At 50.2% G+C, this 17,138-nt stretch overlaps 7 protein-coding genes across 8 annotated transcripts in view; 3 read left to right on the top strand and 4 right to left on the bottom strand.

Annotated features, from left to right (window-relative positions):
- The first annotated feature begins 10 nt into the window (after positions 1 to 10).
- CNA06665 (hypothetical protein) lies at positions 11 to 1,085 on the top strand. The gene is made up of 7 exons (XM_024656107.1): positions 11 to 56; positions 111 to 168; positions 232 to 259; positions 333 to 358; positions 413 to 490; positions 547 to 573; positions 630 to 1,085. The coding sequence occupies exons 2-7, from the start codon at positions 142 to 144 to the stop codon at positions 954 to 956; spliced, it is 513 nt and encodes a 170-aa protein (XP_024514179.1). The 5' UTR covers positions 11 to 56; positions 111 to 141; the 3' UTR covers positions 957 to 1,085.
- CNA06660 (hypothetical protein) lies at positions 979 to 5,820 on the bottom strand. The gene is made up of 9 exons (XM_024656356.1): positions 3,781 to 5,820; positions 3,266 to 3,732; positions 2,560 to 3,218; positions 2,410 to 2,505; positions 2,105 to 2,357; positions 1,907 to 2,051; positions 1,670 to 1,855; positions 1,349 to 1,619; positions 979 to 1,290 (listed from the first exon to the last, which is right to left on the bottom strand). Exons 1-9 carry the CDS (start codon positions 5,776 to 5,778, stop codon positions 1,100 to 1,102), a joined length of 4,266 nt encoding a protein of 1,421 aa, XP_024512082.1. The 5' UTR covers positions 5,779 to 5,820; the 3' UTR covers positions 979 to 1,099.
- Positions 5,821 to 6,016: 196 nt separating this feature from the next.
- CNA06650 (expressed protein) lies at positions 6,017 to 7,439 on the top strand. Of its 2 annotated transcripts, none has more exons than XM_567005.2 (6): positions 6,017 to 6,169; positions 6,218 to 6,282; positions 6,510 to 6,593; positions 6,648 to 6,868; positions 6,921 to 7,181; positions 7,232 to 7,439. In XM_567005.2, exons 1-6 carry the CDS (start codon positions 6,139 to 6,141, stop codon positions 7,263 to 7,265), a joined length of 696 nt encoding a protein of 231 aa, XP_567005.1. In that variant the 5' UTR covers positions 6,017 to 6,138; the 3' UTR covers positions 7,266 to 7,439. The 2 variants fall into 2 exon arrangements, with proteins under 2 accessions (XP_567005.1, XP_567004.1); XM_567004.2 differs by having other exon boundaries at positions 6,345 to 6,593.
- CNA06640 (Pre-mRNA splicing factor RNA helicase PRP28, putative) lies at positions 7,314 to 9,976 on the bottom strand. Its single transcript, XM_567003.2, has 5 exons — positions 9,839 to 9,976; positions 9,065 to 9,777; positions 8,714 to 9,015; positions 7,556 to 8,661; positions 7,314 to 7,506 (listed from the first exon to the last, which is right to left on the bottom strand). The coding sequence occupies exons 1-5, from the start codon at positions 9,905 to 9,907 to the stop codon at positions 7,480 to 7,482; spliced, it is 2,217 nt and encodes a 738-aa protein (XP_567003.1). The 5' UTR covers positions 9,908 to 9,976; the 3' UTR covers positions 7,314 to 7,479.
- A 104-nt stretch (positions 9,977 to 10,080) lies between these two features.
- CNA06630 (ribulose-phosphate 3-epimerase, putative) lies at positions 10,081 to 11,349 on the top strand. The gene is made up of 6 exons (XM_024656355.1): positions 10,081 to 10,202; positions 10,278 to 10,347; positions 10,409 to 10,591; positions 10,660 to 10,935; positions 11,079 to 11,251; positions 11,307 to 11,349. Exons 1-5 carry the CDS (start codon positions 10,167 to 10,169, stop codon positions 11,186 to 11,188), a joined length of 675 nt encoding a protein of 224 aa, XP_024511992.1. The 5' UTR covers positions 10,081 to 10,166; the 3' UTR covers positions 11,189 to 11,251; positions 11,307 to 11,349.
- Positions 11,304 to 14,048, bottom strand: CNA06620 (protein serine/threonine kinase, putative). Its single transcript, XM_567218.2, has 9 exons — positions 13,311 to 14,048; positions 13,079 to 13,262; positions 12,848 to 13,028; positions 12,629 to 12,795; positions 12,454 to 12,575; positions 12,131 to 12,399; positions 11,968 to 12,069; positions 11,794 to 11,907; positions 11,304 to 11,740 (listed from the first exon to the last, which is right to left on the bottom strand). Exons 1-9 carry the CDS (start codon positions 13,746 to 13,748, stop codon positions 11,707 to 11,709), a joined length of 1,611 nt encoding a protein of 536 aa, XP_567218.2. The 5' UTR covers positions 13,749 to 14,048; the 3' UTR covers positions 11,304 to 11,706.
- Positions 14,049 to 15,117: 1,069 nt separating this feature from the next.
- The window catches only part of CNA06610 (kinesin, putative), a 6,620-nt gene continuing 4,599 nt past the window's right edge, over positions 15,118 to 17,138 (bottom strand). Inside the window, exons 23-27 of the mRNA XM_024656354.1 lie at positions 16,084 to 17,138; positions 15,917 to 16,029; positions 15,772 to 15,858; positions 15,608 to 15,713; positions 15,118 to 15,553 (exon numbers count right to left, since the gene is read on the bottom strand). The exon at positions 16,084 to 17,138 is cut by the window's right edge and continues 582 nt beyond it. Of these exons, the coding sequence (XP_024511991.1) occupies positions 15,443 to 15,553; positions 15,608 to 15,713; positions 15,772 to 15,858; positions 15,917 to 16,029; positions 16,084 to 17,138 (1,472 nt within the window). The 3' untranslated portion in view covers positions 15,118 to 15,442. The remainder of the gene's footprint in view (positions 15,554 to 15,607; positions 15,714 to 15,771; positions 15,859 to 15,916; positions 16,030 to 16,083) is intronic.

Genomic DNA, 17,138 nt, shown 5'->3' with positions numbered 1-17,138 from the left:
GGCCATGACCGATCATTCGGCTACGTACTACCCTCGTACTACCTACTACTACATACGTACGTAAAGATCTAGAAGTCGATTGATCTGATTATTCGACAAAAACACAACAGATCAGACTCCGCTGCATCCATACATACACCAATGGCATGCTTAAAGTTCATGCAAAATGTGAGCTGTAATCATCTTACTAGGAAGAGCCATCGCTGATTCCAGCTTCGCTCACCAACGCAGGTCTGGCAGAGGACTCTGTCTAAAGGAGGTAATGTCACTCGGCTGCTGCATCAAACGTGCGCACAGAGGAACCAGACTGACCCAATGCCCTATAACAACAGGCCATGATGCCAATGTCCTCTCCTCTGTATGTGGAGGTAAACAATCCGCGCTAATCAACAAGGCTTATGTTGGACCATAGCTGCGTCTACTCGAGGCTCGGCCAGGATATATCAGGGGAGCGTTCAAGATAGATGCGAAACATTTGAACAACCACAACGTTCGTCATACTCCTTTCCACTATGTGACTAATTGGCGGAGCTGAACAATCTTCAGACGATTCACGGTGGTGCGATCCTCACTGTGGGTTTTTGAGACCGACGGTCAAGCACATGTACTAAGGGATCTTATCGTGCTAGCTCACAGACACGATTACTTCCTTATCCCTCTCTACTCACGGCCTTTTAGCTCCCACTGGTGTCTCCGTTGACATAAGCACATCCTTCGTTCGCCCTGGTGGCACGACAGGCTCTGACCTCATCTGTATCGGTACCGTGGAGCAGCTCGGTCGTACATTGGCTTACACCAAGTGCGAGTTCTATACTCCTCCTGGAGGTGAAAGAGGTAATAAGCTTGTGGCATACGGAGCGCAGACAAAGTTCATGGGTGGTGCAAAGCCTGTGGTCAGGTTCAGCGCGGATGGAGAAACCGAGTTACCCTTGGAAAATACCGAGGCCAAGCTGTAGAAAGCCAACGTGAAGATCGACGCGAGCACGATACGATACATTGATGACCGACTGGGTATGCCATATTTAGAGCTGTATACAACACGTCCAAAACAAGGACAACACTAGTACTGTATCTTGGTATTATTTTTACCTACTTCTAACTATTCTATAGATTCTTTCCTTTTGAAACTCAGTCGTGACTGACCTCCCTTCCCTATTTTCAGTCCCTTGCCTAAGGGCTTTGAACTTCTTTTTCTCTGAATAGCGACTTCAAGGACCAATCTTGTGATTTCCAACAACTGATGGAGCCTAGCTTTCACGGTCACTTTCTTGGAACCATCGCCTTGATCGGCTATAAAAAATTGGTCAATCCTCCACTCGGTCTCCAGTCGATCATTACCAGGACTCACAAATTCTATCCCGACATAGCCTGATCAATCCCCTAAGGTCTTCGACAGGATGCGTCATCATCAACTCCTTGACATTCTTGATTGAATCCATCTTGATGGGATGTATGTCCACCAGACCCTTGATATCGGCGATTGCAGCGTACAGGAAGGTAACGAAGAAGTTCTTAGCGTTCCAATCTATCTCGACACCAGGAGGTGGACGGAGCGATTCGTGTAATGATTGGATAGGAGCAAGGAGATGAGGAACGGCGGGAGCACGAAGTGGTTCAGACTATACAAAAAAGATCAGATGGACCCCCCCAAAAAAAGCGAGCGTCTTACCAACTGATCCATTCTAGCCAAAGTTCCAGGCGAGATATACTCCATCCCTACCCATTTATGCACTTCTCGCGTGAGGGGCGTCATTTGACCGAGCGCTTTGAGCACTGCAGCTCGCACATCGTCACCATATGGCTCAGCACCCTTGACAATCTGCTCTGCGGCGATTCTGGCGTAACTGACAGGATCCTGAGGTCGGTGTCAGTTCTGAATGAAAACGGTAGGGCATAATGGACTTACTATCCTGGCTGCGTGAGTCAGAATGACGTTGATAGCCTCGTGGATGTGCAGTCTGACTGCTGTGGAGGAAGATTTATCAATAAACAGAAGAAGTAAGACCGGAATGATTGTTTGTAAAGTGGTATTGTCAACCGCGCTTGGCGCTCTGTTGAATACTCATGAGTATTAATGGCGTAAGGAATGTAACTTTCAACTTACGCGTTAATTCTAGTTTTAATTAGACGACATGACACAACGCATATTGACTCTCGTCTTCGGACGGTTATGATTGGGTCAAAATCACTAGTCAAGCCCAGGCGGGAAAGAATATTTTTGCGAGCTCCGGCTCGTGAAAGTAAGGAAAAAACCTGGGTCGATAATGTTGCGGTCATTCCTATTTCCCGACCATTGTTCCATTGAAAAAATACTTCCGTAGCGACGGAGAGTAATTGAGGGTGCGAGGCGCTTAGAGCTGGGAAGTTACATGAGAATTGTCATGTAGACGCGCACATCCAAGTACTCACCACATTTCCAAAGCCACTGACCGATAGCCATCTCATATTGGGAATCGATCTGCAGCAATATACCTGACGCCAAAAGGCTGATAAGGCTCATGATGTCTATCACGATGTATCAGCATAGTCCAGGCAGTTGAAAGTAAAAGATGAAGATACCTTCAGCCTCAACTGAGTGCCTCAACTCCTGTATAATCGCATCACCACCCTCGATTTCCAGATTTGGTAAACGCTCCACCTTGTCCCTCGCCTGTTTCTTACTTTCCCAGAAGCCTTCCCATGCCAAATCCATACCTTGATCATCTTTAACTTTGGCGTCCCTCAGCAGCTCATCATCAACTGCCATTCCTTTTGCGCGCATCCTTCCCGCAAGCTCATCCAAATCATAGTCTCCGTCAAGATCAAAATCAAAACCGAGCTCGTCTTCTTCATCTGTTCCGCCAAGTTCATCATCTGTGTTAACTTCGTCGTCGGTATCGGAAATGTCTTCGTCAAGAATCGGGTACGTGCCACCCTCTGTCTCAACCTTCTCATCCTCTTCGATGTCTTTCAAAGCTTCTTCAAGATCATCGCCAGCTTTGATACCCTTGAAAATGCTTTGCAAATGTTTGTCTGCAGCTTTACGTTCTTGAGCAGCTTGTTTTGCCGCAGCCTCCTTCTTCTTCTTCTCCTTTCGCTCTCGGCGCTCCTGCTCTTTTTCCTCTTTTCGTTTCCGAGCGGCTTCCTGACGTTCTTTGTGGGCCTTTTGTCGTGATTGGACAATGTCTTGAAAACTTGATGTAGATGAAGATTTTTGAGGAGAACGACTGGCAATATCCCTACTTCTGGTCAGCAACAGATCACTCATGATGCCAATTTCACTCACTGAAGCATCTGAGCCACATCCCCCTGGCCCTCTTCTTCTTCTTCATCAGCAGCCGCACCAAGGAGTTCGTCCATTTTTCTTTTCTCTTCCTCCTCCTTCCTCTTCTCCTCTTCCTTCTCCGCCTGCTCTATAGCTCTCGTTTCTGCCAGCATCTTTGCATACTTGTCCACTTGCAGCTTTCTTTTCTTTGCCGAGTTCGTAGGCGAGTTTTCCATTGGCGTGGCTCGTTTCTGGGCACTGTGAGGAGTCTCAGGAGTAGGTCTCTTGGAGGGCGAGAGCAATAACTGGGCGAGGCGAGACGGCGTGAGTGCAGAAGCAGGTGGTTTTGAAGGACTTCTCTTTAAAGGTGTGGCGGGGGTGTCGAGATAGGAGGAAGAGGACATGCCGCTGGTGGAAGGCATGTTTTCGCTGTCGCCTTTCGTGGGACTTGTAGACACTGTCCACTCAAAGTTGTCCCATTCATCGAGCTACATCGTGTCAGGACCTATAGAAAGTGAAAAAAAAGAAATACTCACATCGAGTTCGCCCGACTCATCGTCTTTGACTCCTCCCTTGGCTTCTTCTTGAAACTCTTGCTTCTTTCCCGTCTTTGGAGCGTTTGTAGACGGCACCTCGATATCCACATTTAATTCGAGAAGAGAAGGCGGGGACAGCTGGGCTTCCTTTGCTGCAGCAAGAGGAGAAGCGATCGACTCGCTCAACGTCGAAGAAGAAAGCTCCCTCTCCTCGTCACCGCCGCCTTTATCAACATCATCGTCAGAATCAGAGAGTTCGGTGAGAGGGCTGGATGGCGGTATAGAATTGGTTTGTTTAGGTGGGGGAGTGAACGAGCCATCAGACGTAGCATCTGGTACTGAATAACGCTGTTCCTCTGCTGAAGAAACGTTTTCGGGCTTAAAGATGATTGTCTTGGAAGTATTATCACTTTGACGGCGAGGTTCGGGCGAGAGACTCCTTAAATCAAGAACAGACGTGATGTTTTCTGAACTCGTGAGGGGCTGCTTTTGCTTTCCTTTGCCCTTCCGTAGTGGCTGCTTTGTAGGACTTGTCTTTGATACCTGACGTTGCTTAGCAGCCTGGTTAAGCAAAGACAAGGATGAGTTCCCAAGTTTTTTTAGGGGGCTCGGAACCTTTGAACTTCCTTCTCCCAACTCTTCAATAGGAGGTTCACTCTCCTTGGCCGACTCCCGCTTGGTCAACCTGGGGATCTCAACTGACACTTCACGCCCAAACGCCTTGACCATCTCAGGGGCTTCGGATACATCCTTTTTTCTCTTTTTGACTGAAGCAGAAGTCCCTTGGAAGGTGGGCCATTCGTGGATAGGTGTGTCAATCGCTGGAAGGGCATACGCTCCAGGAAGAGGACGAGCCCGGCTGGAACGAGACGAAGTGGGCGCGGAGTTGGTGGAAACTGCTGGAGATTCATTCATCTGATTGACCCTTAACGGACAAGTCTCAATCTCGTCGATGTGATTCTTCGCTGGCAGCTTAGGGGATACGACTGCAGCTTTGACTGGTTCACGGGTAAGTGTAGAGATAGCCTTTTCAATGGAAGCGGAAGCGGGAGAGCATGAAGGCGCGGTGGTAGGTCGGGTAGGGCTTCTTGCAGTCATTGATACAGGAGTCGACACGTCTGAAGGAAGTGGAGAAGAGGAAAACTCGGAAGATGGAGGTTGTGATGAAAGTTTGGGAAGAGAGGGAGCTTTGCGAGGCGTGGGAGAAGGGATAGTTGCAGGTGCGGAACGATACAGCTCGGTGTCTGCAGCAGTCTTGAAGATAGAGGGTGAATTTTTCGACGGACCGGCGACCACAGTGACTGGGCGTGGTCGAGCACGTTCTTTCCCTTTACCCTTGGAGCCTTTGATCGCCGACGCGGTCGTGGCAGGTTGTGAAGTATCCTTGGGGGTTAGGCTTGTTGCTTTCAGAGATTCATGCAAAGTTTGTGAACTCGAAGAGCTGAAAGGTGACGAGGTCAAATTCTGGATAGGACTAGTCCCGGAGCCAGGCCTGGAAATGTTCTCATCCCTGGGACGGGCAAAGAGGGATGATAGAGATGCCTGGGATAAACCTTTACGTTTGTCGTCTTCGATCTCTCTCTTCCTCTGCGCCTCCTTTCGCGCCTGCCTACTGGACATGGTAGATGATATGATTATGATCGAGCTGGAATTACTCTCGGCGTCGTTTTTATCGTCGTCAGAAGACAGAGTAAGATCAATGACACCCTCGGTGGTTGATTTTCCTCGTCCCGACTTCTTTGGCTCCTTTGGCGAGTCTTCGTCCTGTGTGAGGTCCACAAAAATGGGCTTTTTGTTACCCTGGGTCGACGATGACTGGGATGGTCCTGGCAATCTTTCTTTGCGGCGTGTGTCTGCGGGCTTTGCCCGTGCGGGACCGAGAGCGGGATAAAGGGGCTGAAGGCCTGCTGATTGGGCTGTTGAGTGGAAGTGCGAGAAAAAGGCTGATGCGGGGGACGGGCGGTCGGAATTGTTGTTGTCTGTGGGGTCCGCAGGCATAGTCAGCGCTGCGCTGTGCTACTCAGTGACGGGACTCTTTTCTGCGCGACAAGGCAACAAGTCGCGCCCGAAACACAATAATAAATTAACCCTTTCATTTGATCCCGCCCGCCTCCACCTTCGCGCTCTGTGCACACGAGCCTCCGCCACACTGCAAATCGCCGCTGCCCCGCCTCTGCTGCCGGGTACCTGACGCATGCTCTGCCTGTTGTGACGTCATTGATATGCGCCTGGCCCCCCTCGTCACCACTCTAAACCGCTTCACGGGACCTCTTAAAACGCACTTTTGGCAATTCACAATTACTTTCTCTTCCTCATCTCATCCCAAAGACACTTTCGTACAGCACATCAACAACCACAATGTCCTACGCTTCCGTTGCTAGCCATAACAGTTGGTCTCATTCCTCGTCAACCTTTCAGGCCCACTGACATCCTACAGTCCCCTTTGGCGAGATGCCCGAACCAGACCAGTCTCTCTCTGAGAACCCTCCTCCTGTCGCCGAGGTAAGCCGTCTCCTCCTTTTAACCATCACACCTACGCATATCCCTAAACAACTCCACCTCAGGCCGTTGCTCCCGAGGACCCTCTCGCCTCTGAGCTGCCTACTTCAGTGGAGCTTCACCCCCCCCCTGAGCCTGAGCCCTCTGTCTCAGACGTGGCTCCTAAGCCCCTCTCTCCTCCCCCAAAGAGTAGTGTACAGCTTCCAGAGAGTGGCGCTGAATGGGAAAAGAAGAAGGGCAAGGCAGGACAAGAAACCAACAAGAAGGCTCAAGAAGTAAAGAAGGGTGCCAAAGAACTCAAGAAGGAGGCCAGGGTGAGTTCATTTGGGCAGTAGAAGGAGTATGGGGCTCATTTTTGGGGAAAAAAGGCCGAGCTAAACAAGGCCGAGTCTAACTTGGCTCCTTACTGGGAGAAGACCAAGGACGTTGTTCTTCGACCCGGCACTCTTGGTGGTCTTGTGGGTGTTGTCAATGTCGGCATCTTGGGTACTATTGGTTACTTTGCCTACACCAAGCGAAACCAACGTTGGGATAACCGAATCATCGGTGGGACCATTGCGAGTACTCTTGCCCTCTTTGGTGCCGAGGGGTAAGTATATTCCTTAAATCATTGCTCAGTCTTTACTAATCCTGACATGTAGCTACCTTGCCGAATCTTATCTCTCTACACCTGAAGGCCGTGCCGAGGCCGATCGAGCAAAAGCTGAGGGCTCCAAGTTCTATCTCCAAGCCAAGGAGGTTATTCTCCGTCCAAAGGTTGCCGGTGGCCTTGTTGGTGCTTTGAACGTTGCGGTACTCGGTTCAGTTGGTTATTTCAGCTACAAGAACTGGAACAAGATTTGGGACCCTAGGATTGTTTTGGGGGTGGCCGCTGGTCTTGTTGGGTTGAGTGGTGTTGAGGGGTAAGTCAATGTCTAGCTCCGGCCAGTTCATGTCAACTAATTTATGGCAGTTATGCGGGCAAGCGTTACGCGGACGAGCACTAGACGGAGTGATCTGAAGAGAGAAGAAGGTTTGAGATGTCATAGGTAGCCACAACTGTTTGTATGTGTAATGCTAGTTTGATCACTCTCAGTCGGTCGTCCTTGCTCCATTCTCTTCGGGATGTTTTCAAGTGACCCTTGCAAACAATAATGATTGCATGGAACATATTACAGGATGACAAGCTTTCATACTAGCGCGTTATTAAGGTCTTTCCAATCACTCTTCTTCATCGCCTCTCTTTCTCTATATAAATCATTAGCCAACGCTCTGTCAAGGCAGGGAATAAACCCACCTTCATCTCCCTAGTCACTCTCGTCCTCGCTGCCTCATGCCGCGCCAACTCGGGATTCATCTTGCTCATCTTACTCTTCTCCACTTCTATTCTCAAGTCGTACATGACCTCGTCATCATCATTCGTCAAGAACGTGATCGCCACACCGGTCTTACCGGCACGACCCGTACGACCAATACGATGGACATACTTTTCAATCGTGTCGCTCATCTGCCAGTTGATGACGAGTGAAACGTCAGGGACATCAATACCTCGACCAGCAAGATCGGTAGCAACTAGAACAGAGATTTCGCCATCGCGCAAAGCTTGCAGCGCAGCTTCTCGTTGTTCTTGAGACTTGCCGGAATGGAGGGTGACACCTGACATGCCTGCCTGCTGAACGTACTTGACCACCATATCTGCCGTCTTCTTCTGATTGACAAAAACGATGATAGGAGGTGGCAAGCCGATAGTACGGAGGATTTCAATAAGTCTAGCTTTCTTTTTCTCGTCACCGTGCACAAACTCGACCCTCTGCTCAACGGTATCAACAGCTTCACCAGCATTACCAATAACGACAGTCGCAGGCTTGATCAAATACTTTCGCGCAAGACGCTCAACGGCCGGGGGCATAGTAGCAGAGAAAAGAGTCGTAACTCGCCATCCTTGCCATTCACCTTCTTTTGTCGGCTGGAGCGCAACTGAGTCGTCGGGCTTGACAAATGTAGCAGGCATCGAGTCAAGGATGAAGTTGAGATCGACTTCGAAACCAAGGTCGACCATGCGGTCAGCTTCGTCCATGACGACGTATCTACATTGGCTCATGACGAGTATGCTCTTGTCAACCATATCCTTCAGTCGGCCGGGGGTAGCGATGATGATTTCGGCGCCGTCACGCAGAGCAAATTGTTGTTCTTCGACAGATCGACCACCGACAATTGAGACACACTTGTATCCCAGAGGAAGGGCAAATCTACGAGTTTCAGTCTCTATTTGTTGGGCAAGTTCTCGAGTAGGCGCCATGATAAGGGCATAAGGGCCAAGATGGCGATTGTCATCGTTAAGAGGGGGGAGATGACCGATGTAATCGAGCATAGGGATGACGAAGGCGGCGGTCTTACCAGAACCTACAAAACTATTGTTAGCACCAGGCGAAATACGCATAAATGGTAGACAAACCAGTTTTGGCGACACCGATTAGGTCGCGATTTTGCATTCCAATAGGGATTGCTTGCCTTTGGATAGGACTGGGCTCCTTGTAACCGATCTCTTCGATGATATCCAAAATTTGACTCGGAATGGCCGATTCTCTCCAGTTCCTTAAAGGATGAGGGATCCCACCACCTCTAGCAGCAATACTAAAGTCTTCACGGAAGATACGCCAATCTCGTTCCTTCATCTCATCGAGGGGCTTGTCAGACCAGTGGCGATCATCATCCTTGCCCTTGACAGCGCGACGACGCTCCAGCGGGTCCGCATGGCTATACAAAATTAGAACGACTTCTCAAAGTCCTTTAAAAAAAAACTCACTTGTCACTTCGAGTCTCATTCTTCTTGGCTCCATCCATCCCTGCTAAACGTCCACCAAACATCGTGCCTCCCGGAACCAACTCTCGCACTTCCCTGGTCCATGAACTCTGGTCTGCAGCACTCGTATCATCTTGCTCGTTCCAATCGAATATGATTTTCTTGTCTTGAGCCTTTCTCAGACGCGGCTTCTTCCCATCTGTCCTCTTTCCGAGATAGCGAGCACGGAGAGCTTCAAGTTCTGCCTGAGAAGGGGGAACAGCGTCTCCCGAAGCTGTAGTAGAGGCAGGTCCAGGAGAGGCAGAACCAGCAACAGGTGTGGAAGACAACTGACTGGGAGAACCTTGCGCAAATCCGTCGTAAGGAAGTCCGCCACCGTTTCTACTTTGCATACTCCTTGGTCCCACAGGAAGGGCGGCACCGCGAGGCCCAGAAGGGATAGCAGGTCCAGATCCATCTCGGCGGTCTCCAAAGCCTCTCCTGTTGTCACGGCCGTACCCATCCCTCCCATATCCATCACGATCATTCCTACCACTGGGTCCGGCATTGTAGCCATATCTCTCTTGCTCATGGCGTCGCCTCTCTTCTTCGGCAGCACGATCAAATTCCTCTCGCTGGCGACGTTCGGCATCTTCACGTTCTTGCTGTTCGCGAACCTCAGATTGACGCTTTTCCAAAGCAATCTTTTGTCGTTCTGCTTTGCTCAAAAACTTGGGCTACAGAGTCGATCGGACATTAGCAGCAGTTGTGAGAGAGTTGCAAGACGACTGAGCATACCTTGGCAGCGGCTTCTTTCTCGGCCTTTTGCTTTGCCAACATATCTTCAACTGAAAGCGGACCTGCCATTTTGACTCAATAGTATGTCTTACGCTAAGACTTTCCAGAGAAAAATAGGACAACAAGAACTGAAATAAATTATACCCTTGTTCTAAAATCGACCCCATCCACCAGAAGCTTAGTGTACGTCGTCTAATTACGTAATCTTGCAATAAACATCCGCCGGTTCGGGCCGAATGACGTTGCGGGGAATCCCTTCTTCTCTTTCCTCCATGTCTCTTTTTTTTCCAGAAAAATATACACACATTTTATCCGTGAAGCAACAAGAATGAGCAAAGCTATCATTTCCCCCTCCGTTCTTGCTGTGAGTACTGGCGCAGGACGGCAAAAAAGATGTATATGGATTTTGTGCGGAGGCGTGGAGCTGACGGATAATCAGAGCGACTTGTCCGACCTCAGCAACGAGTGTCGACGAATGATGGCCAATGGATGTGACTGGCTTCACATGGGTTTGTCAATTAAATACTTATAACTCATATCCAAACATGCTCACGGTGTACCATCGTGTAGACGTCATGGATGGCCATTTCGTCCCCAACATCACCATGGGCGCCCCCATCCTCGAACACGTTTACAAGAATGTCCCCAACATCTTTATGGACTGCCACATGATGGTTTCTAACCCTTCTCAATGGGTTCCTGAAGTTGCCAAGGCAGGTGGAAAACTCTACACATTCCATTATGAAGCTACCGGTACGTCTCTATTCTCTTTTGTATGAGCAAGTTCTCCGGCACTGAGACATACTTGTTATGTAAAACAGAGGAGCCCGAAAAGGTCATTGAGCTTGTCCATTCCCATAATATGCTTGCTGGACTTGCTATTTCACCTGAAACCCCGGCTAGCGCCATCACGGACTCCCTTGGTAAAGCTGCCGATCTCTTGCTCGTCATGACCGTCCGCCCTGGCCGAGGTGGTCAAAGGTTCATGCCCGAATGCCTCGAAAAGGTAAAGGAGTTGAGGGAGAGATTCCCTGGCAAGAACATCCAGGTCGATGGTGGTGTTGGATCTGGCAACGCTTGCCAGTGTGCCCAGGCCGGTAAGTCGTCTTTTCTTCCTTTTTTTCGGTTTCGTTTTATGCTGTATAAGGCGAAAAACTCGGACGCTTGAAAATGGATAGATGAGAGAGGCAAATGGCAGGCTTGATAAGTTTTGGAGCGCAAGACTGATCTTTGCGCGCAGGTTCCAACGTCCTTGTCGCTGGTACTGCCATCTTTGGCGCCAAGGACCCCAAGCAGACTATCCAAGAAATGCGCACCGCTGTGGACGGCGCTATTGCTCAGCAAAAGTAAAAAAGGCGCGCTTTTGAGATAAGAGCGAAGAAAAACGTTGTGGTAAGACAATTTGGGTATTTGGTAGGGGGAAATTTTGTTGGGACGAGAACGTGCATGAATGACGACGCATTACCAGAAATTCCAAAAGCGCCTGCACTTTGATAGGCTGCACTGATCGTCTAACATTTTGCATTCAATCTACTTGCCTTCGTGAAACATCCCATTTCGTCAAGTGATAATTGTAGTAATCATCGAAAACAAAGAAACGCAAAAAAAGAAGAGATACCGAGAACTTTCCATAGATACGATGAACGAGAAAAGGGAAACAAAGAAAACTGATGAATAGTACACATATGATTGTATTGAGGGAAAAAAGAAAATGCGGAGAGCATCCGAACATGACATTTTATCATGATAAAGAGCATGATGAGAATCATAGACAATTATCCCGTACTATAACCCAGATTAGGTTATTATATCGCCAATGATGAAGGCGCCATTCACTGAATCGCCATTCTGCTATACCAGTTTCAACTTTATGCAGGCTCTGGAATAGGCTCGGTTAGATAACTAAAATTCGCGATCAGCATTTATTCGAACTGCAAATCAATTTCCAGACTCACGGATGTCGTAAAGCGTCTTGCACCTTGATCCGGACGTCCGGATCATGCTCTAGCAGTCTCGTACAAAGGTCAAGGAACAACTGTTGATGTCTGTTGGCAGGATCGATCACTTGCCTAATAGTATACGTTGAGTACAATGACAGATACCGAAACCGCCTGCCGCCGATGACTTACTTTAGGCTTTGCATGCTCTTGACATATTTTCTGCTCGCCTTGGAAACCGTAGAGTTTGGAAAATCTATCTTGTTGCCTTTAAAGTACTCTGGCTTTTTACTCCTGCTTCTTTCGTCAGTCACACTCGTTTATCGCGTCATGCTAAAGATTTTGTTCCACTCACTTTCCCTTCTCAATCATCCTCTGGCTAAACTTACCCATCACAACCTCCATCATCGCCAAATGTTCCAAATTGTCGTGCGTCTGAAAAAGCGCGTTTCCAGTGTAGAACTCTACCAGGATACAGCCTATACTGAACATGTCACAAGGATAAGACCATGAAAGACCAAGTATGATTTCAGGGGCACGATAGTGTCTAGTAGAGACGACAGAGGAATGATATTCGGATTCAAAAGTGGCAGAACCAAAATCGATAAGACGGATTTCAGTGTTCTGTATTCGAGCAATCAGCAATCGTCGTACATCCCCTGGCGGGATAAAACACACCTTGAGGATGGACTTTGAACGAGCATTTCGGACTCTAGGGCCTGCTAATCTCGCCTCATTTGAACATAAAAGAATATTCTCGGGCTTGAGATCGGTGTGCACGAGCTTGAGAGAATGCAAGTCTATATTCTTTAATCAGCTGCGTAACCCAAGTTGGAGATGAACGGTTACTTGCAGGACACGCTTCTTAATAAACTCTTTGCAAAGTCTTGAATGTGCTTATCCGGAAATGGTTGGAAACCGTTCTGCTTTAAAAAGTCAAATACGCTCATTCCGTACAACTCTGAGACGAGACACGGATGGTTCCGGAAGTCAAAGTATTCGTCGAGATGTATACATTTGCTAAATCGCTTTAGTACATGTTCCAACGAAACAAGACTAGTTGTGAACTTACTTGTCATTCCGTGGATCATGCTTTCTAAGCGTTTCAAGCACTCTGATCTCAATTTTGCTCGCCTCACGGTACTTTTGCACGGCCCGGATAACCTTGATCGCGACTTTACGCCGTGTCTCAATATGTCTTGCTTCAACCACCTTACCAAACGTTCCTTGACCCAGTAACCTGACAATTTTGTCTGTTGTAGCGATTAGTGAAGCTCTAGGTGACCGCAGATTGATTGCTCACATCTACCGCCGATAACATCGTCAGGCTTGACAATGTAATGGCCTTCAGGGTCATCCCACGGTGGTGGACCCTGCTGCTGAGCCGGCTGGGCGGGGGCTTTCTGGTACTGGGTGGCCTTTGCTGGGGCAGCCTGTTGGGTCGATTGCCAGGTGCCGGTCGTCTGTATTGATGCCGACGTCGCCGTCTAGGAGGCTCTGTCAGCTTACATACAATGGGGCATTTATAGACTCACACTCGCAACCTTGGCTTTTGCCTTCTTTCCCTGGTCCTCCTCCAACTTTCTCTTCTTCGTGGTTCCTCCCGCTGCTGTACCGGCGGTGCTGGCCACGCTGCCGTGCCCATTTGATATGCTCACCGTATCTGAGTAGCCCGCGTTCGTGCTCGCATAGGCCTGATGTAACTGCTGTTGCTGGGCTGCTTGCTCAGCCGCGACCTGCGCCCGTGTCCTCTTTCTCACAGGCTGCACCATTGGGCTGGCAGAATCGTCAATGACGATGACCTCCTTGCGCTGGCCGTTGGGCTCGTACGTGTGCTCGGTCGTCCATCCCTTGCCGTTGGCACCTCTTCTTGCTCTCGTGCTGGCAGAGGCCGGTGCGCCGGTAGTCGCTGATGCATTGGATGCAGCCGCTGTGTCTGCGGTCGACGGCTCGGCCTTTTTGCGTGGCGGCATGGTGTCAAGAGGCGGCGGTGAGCGAGAGTACCTGAACGTCAACGGAGGCGGGATCCGGAACGGGGACGGGGCGCGGTAGCCGTACGCGGACGGGGTGGGAGGGGGAAGATAGGGGGAACTTGGGTGGGTGGACGGGTGGGACGGATACGACTCGCGGTAGGCGAGCGGGACGGAGACGGTGGGATCGTAGTAGGCTCGCGGGTGGTCCAAGCTGGGCGAGCCGGAGTGGGAGGCGGGGTGCGGGGGATGGCGGGACGGGCGCCGGAGGGAGTCGATGGCGGGCAGCGGGTGGGGCAGCGGCCAGAGACACGGCGGGTTGGGGGAGCGGAGCACGCGGTGGCCGGACGGGGTGTGTGGCAGGGGGAGCGGGTAGTACGGGTGGGGGAGCGGCAGCGAGGCACGGAGGGTCTGTGCGGACGAGTAGGGCGGCGCAGAGTGCAGCGGGGCGCTCGCCGGGGGCGCAGCGACGGAGGAGATGGACGCCCGGGGCGGCAGCGGAAAGGCGTGGAGGAAGGACGGGGGAGGGAGCGGCGAGTGCTGGGCGTCGTGCGGGTATGGGCTGCGGGGGAGGGAGTCTGCGGGGCGGGGGAGGTGGGTGGCGTGGGCGAGGTGGCTGCTGGTGCTCATTGAGCGCTTGTCCGTCGTCTTTCTGCCCTCTGCGCGTTCTTTCTCGTACTCTTCGCGGGGCTTGCTATAAACCCGACAACCACTCAGTTGGCGAACCACCCTGGGGGGCTTTTTTCCGCACTTGTTATTTTGCCTGGCCGCCAGCTATATTCTCGTTCTCTTTCGCTTCTTGTCTGGCGGGGTGTCCCAAGCACTGCTGCTCGTCTGCGCGGATGAGGCAAAGAAAAGATGGACAGATAAACAGCCGGCCATGCATCCGTCATATCCAGCGCCGGGCGGGTAGTGAACTATGATCCAGGACTCGTTTTCTCCTTCCCTGCATCGGCTTTCTCCTTTGCCCCACACCATGGGGGAGGCCACCACTCGGCACGGTACGGTCATCCGCCGCCGCATGCATACACAGCTCCAAATTTTTCCCACAAATCCCACCGCCCGAACGTGGTGTGCCTCTCTCTAAACCCTCGCACTCTCCCGCAACGCGTATCGTATCATGAGGACACCTGCATTTAGCTTTCATATAATCGACGCAACCCGTCCGATCGATCGCTTCACCCCTCCATTCTTCTTCTCCTTCCCTTCTCCACTGCGCTTCGCACTTTACGCCCTCCTTTGCCCATTCTCCCACTGTACCACCCCAGTCTCACACAAAACTTCAAGCTCTTACAGCGACAAGGAACGAATTTCATGCACAAGTTATTTAGGAAGACCAGGGTTGTCAAGGATAGACTTACGATTATCTCGTCTAGCCTCGACGACGTGCCTCACAGACACATCACCTGCCCGTGCGCGCCACTATTCGTATAGTTCCTGTCCAACAAATGAACGCCGTCTGCCTCTGTAGTCCATACTGCTGTACGTACTCCCCCTTATATTGCAGCTCATGCGAGTCTTGGCAATCATATCATCATTGCAAGTCGTATACACGCAGAAAAGTAGATAATTCTATAAAAGACACAACAGTTGAAAATGCAAACAGGGAACATGCCAGATTGCAGGTCAACAGACGATTGCACGAGATCCTTGCTTCCCCCTTCTCTTGTATCTAGTCCCATAAAACACACGCCCCTTCATTCCGCACTTGTACTGATTACAGATATCCAGTCTTTCCGCTCGTTTTCAGAAGCTGCTTGTAGAATATAAGAATTTGTAGGTGTGAAAACTGTAAATGCCCATCGTCGCTGTCTTCCTTGTCAGCAAAAAGCAATCTCAACTTGCGCCCAGCGGTGACTCACCTTGAGGAGCATCTCCACCTCTGGGCTGGTTGCCACGTAAGATCCCGTCAAGTTGATCACCTGCACCTCCCTTTCCCTCGCACTTTCGTGTACATGGAGATATGGTCTGTGGGTCTATTAGCTTTTTCTCCTGTATCCCTCATCCAAACGCTTGCAATGCTTACGGCCGCAGAACAAAAAAGATCTTCTCCCACTGGTCCGCTTGAGAATCCCTCAAGAGCATGAGGTGGCCACTTTTAATAACGTTATCGCTAGTGAGTTTATATAATCAGCACACGAGTCTCAAGCTTTTTGTGATTGGACGCTCACATGCGGCGTTGTAGCTTGACAGTGGGGACCGGCTTTGGCTCCAGATCGGGGAGTAATTTTCGGAGTTTGCGAGAGATTGCCTCTTCCTCAAGTGACTCTCTCTTGACGTCAATCTATCAGAAAATTTCAGTATTACTTGGCCCAGTGGATGGTAAAATGAAAAATACCTCGACACGATTCGCAATAGCCTTCTGCCACAGACCCAAACATTTGCCCATAAGCGTCTTCTTCTTTTCTTCGTCACCTTGTTCCTCCTCTTCTCCGTCCTCCTTTTCTCCTTCGCTCCCTTCTTCGTCTTCACGCCACATCTCCAACACTATCTTTGTGACAGCAACCTCTGCTAATCCAATTTGTGCTCTGCACATTTTCTTCCAATCGTCCAGCAACCCCAAGCTCCTAGGCTTCCAGTTGCCCAACGTCTCCTCGCCTTTAACGTGTTTTCCACCAGTATCAAGCCGCCACAACTCATTCGCACTCCTCGCAATCGGTGGTGCACATTCTACAACGAATATCCTCGTCATATTTTTAAAGACCTTGGATGCTGACCAGAAAAATAAAAAGGAAGATCTTTTGGCATCGCGGCCAAGGATCTTGAGGGGCAAATCAACTTGGAAAGTCACTGGTTCGGATAACGTAGGAACAGAGACCAGCCACGTTAGGCGTATGAGGAGGTGTTGCTGGCCAGGCAAAGTACGGCGATCCAAATGTCGACAAGCATGCGAGGCGGTATCCCACACTCCCTCGGCTTCCAGAGACAAAGTGCCGTCAGGATGATGCTCCACTACCTGGTCAGACATCCTGAGCTCGATCAAAGGCTTGCCTACACTAGCCGCTCCACTCTTGTCAACTAATCTTATATCTCCTGTACTTACGTGCTCCAGTTTCTCCCACGGCAGCGCTTTACCTGAAGAATGTACAAGTTTGATGCGGAGACGTCGCTGAAGACCTTGGTGGAGTTGGAAAATATCATCGTACACTTCAGCTGGCAAATATTCGCCACTGGACGCAAGCTCCAAGATGGAGATCGTGGCGAGAATATCGTGTCTCTCTGGAGCAACAAAATCGGTCTCGCAACGGCGCATTAAAGAATTGCCGCCACCCGATTTCGTCGGTGTAGTACAAGTTGGAACAGTGGGAAGAACTTCATGATTGACGTCCCATCTTTCCAGCCGCTCAAGATATTCCGTCTTCGCTTTTGCAAAAAACTCTACAACGGCGTATT

This window comes from Cryptococcus neoformans, chromosome 1 (genome assembly GCF_000091045.1).
Source record: "Cryptococcus neoformans var. neoformans JEC21 chromosome 1, complete sequence".
NCBI classification, from domain to species: domain Eukaryota; kingdom Fungi; phylum Basidiomycota; class Tremellomycetes; order Tremellales; family Cryptococcaceae; genus Cryptococcus; species Cryptococcus deneoformans.
The sequence above is the reverse complement of the archived record's forward strand: the minus strand, read 5'-3'. Positions and strand labels throughout refer to the sequence as shown.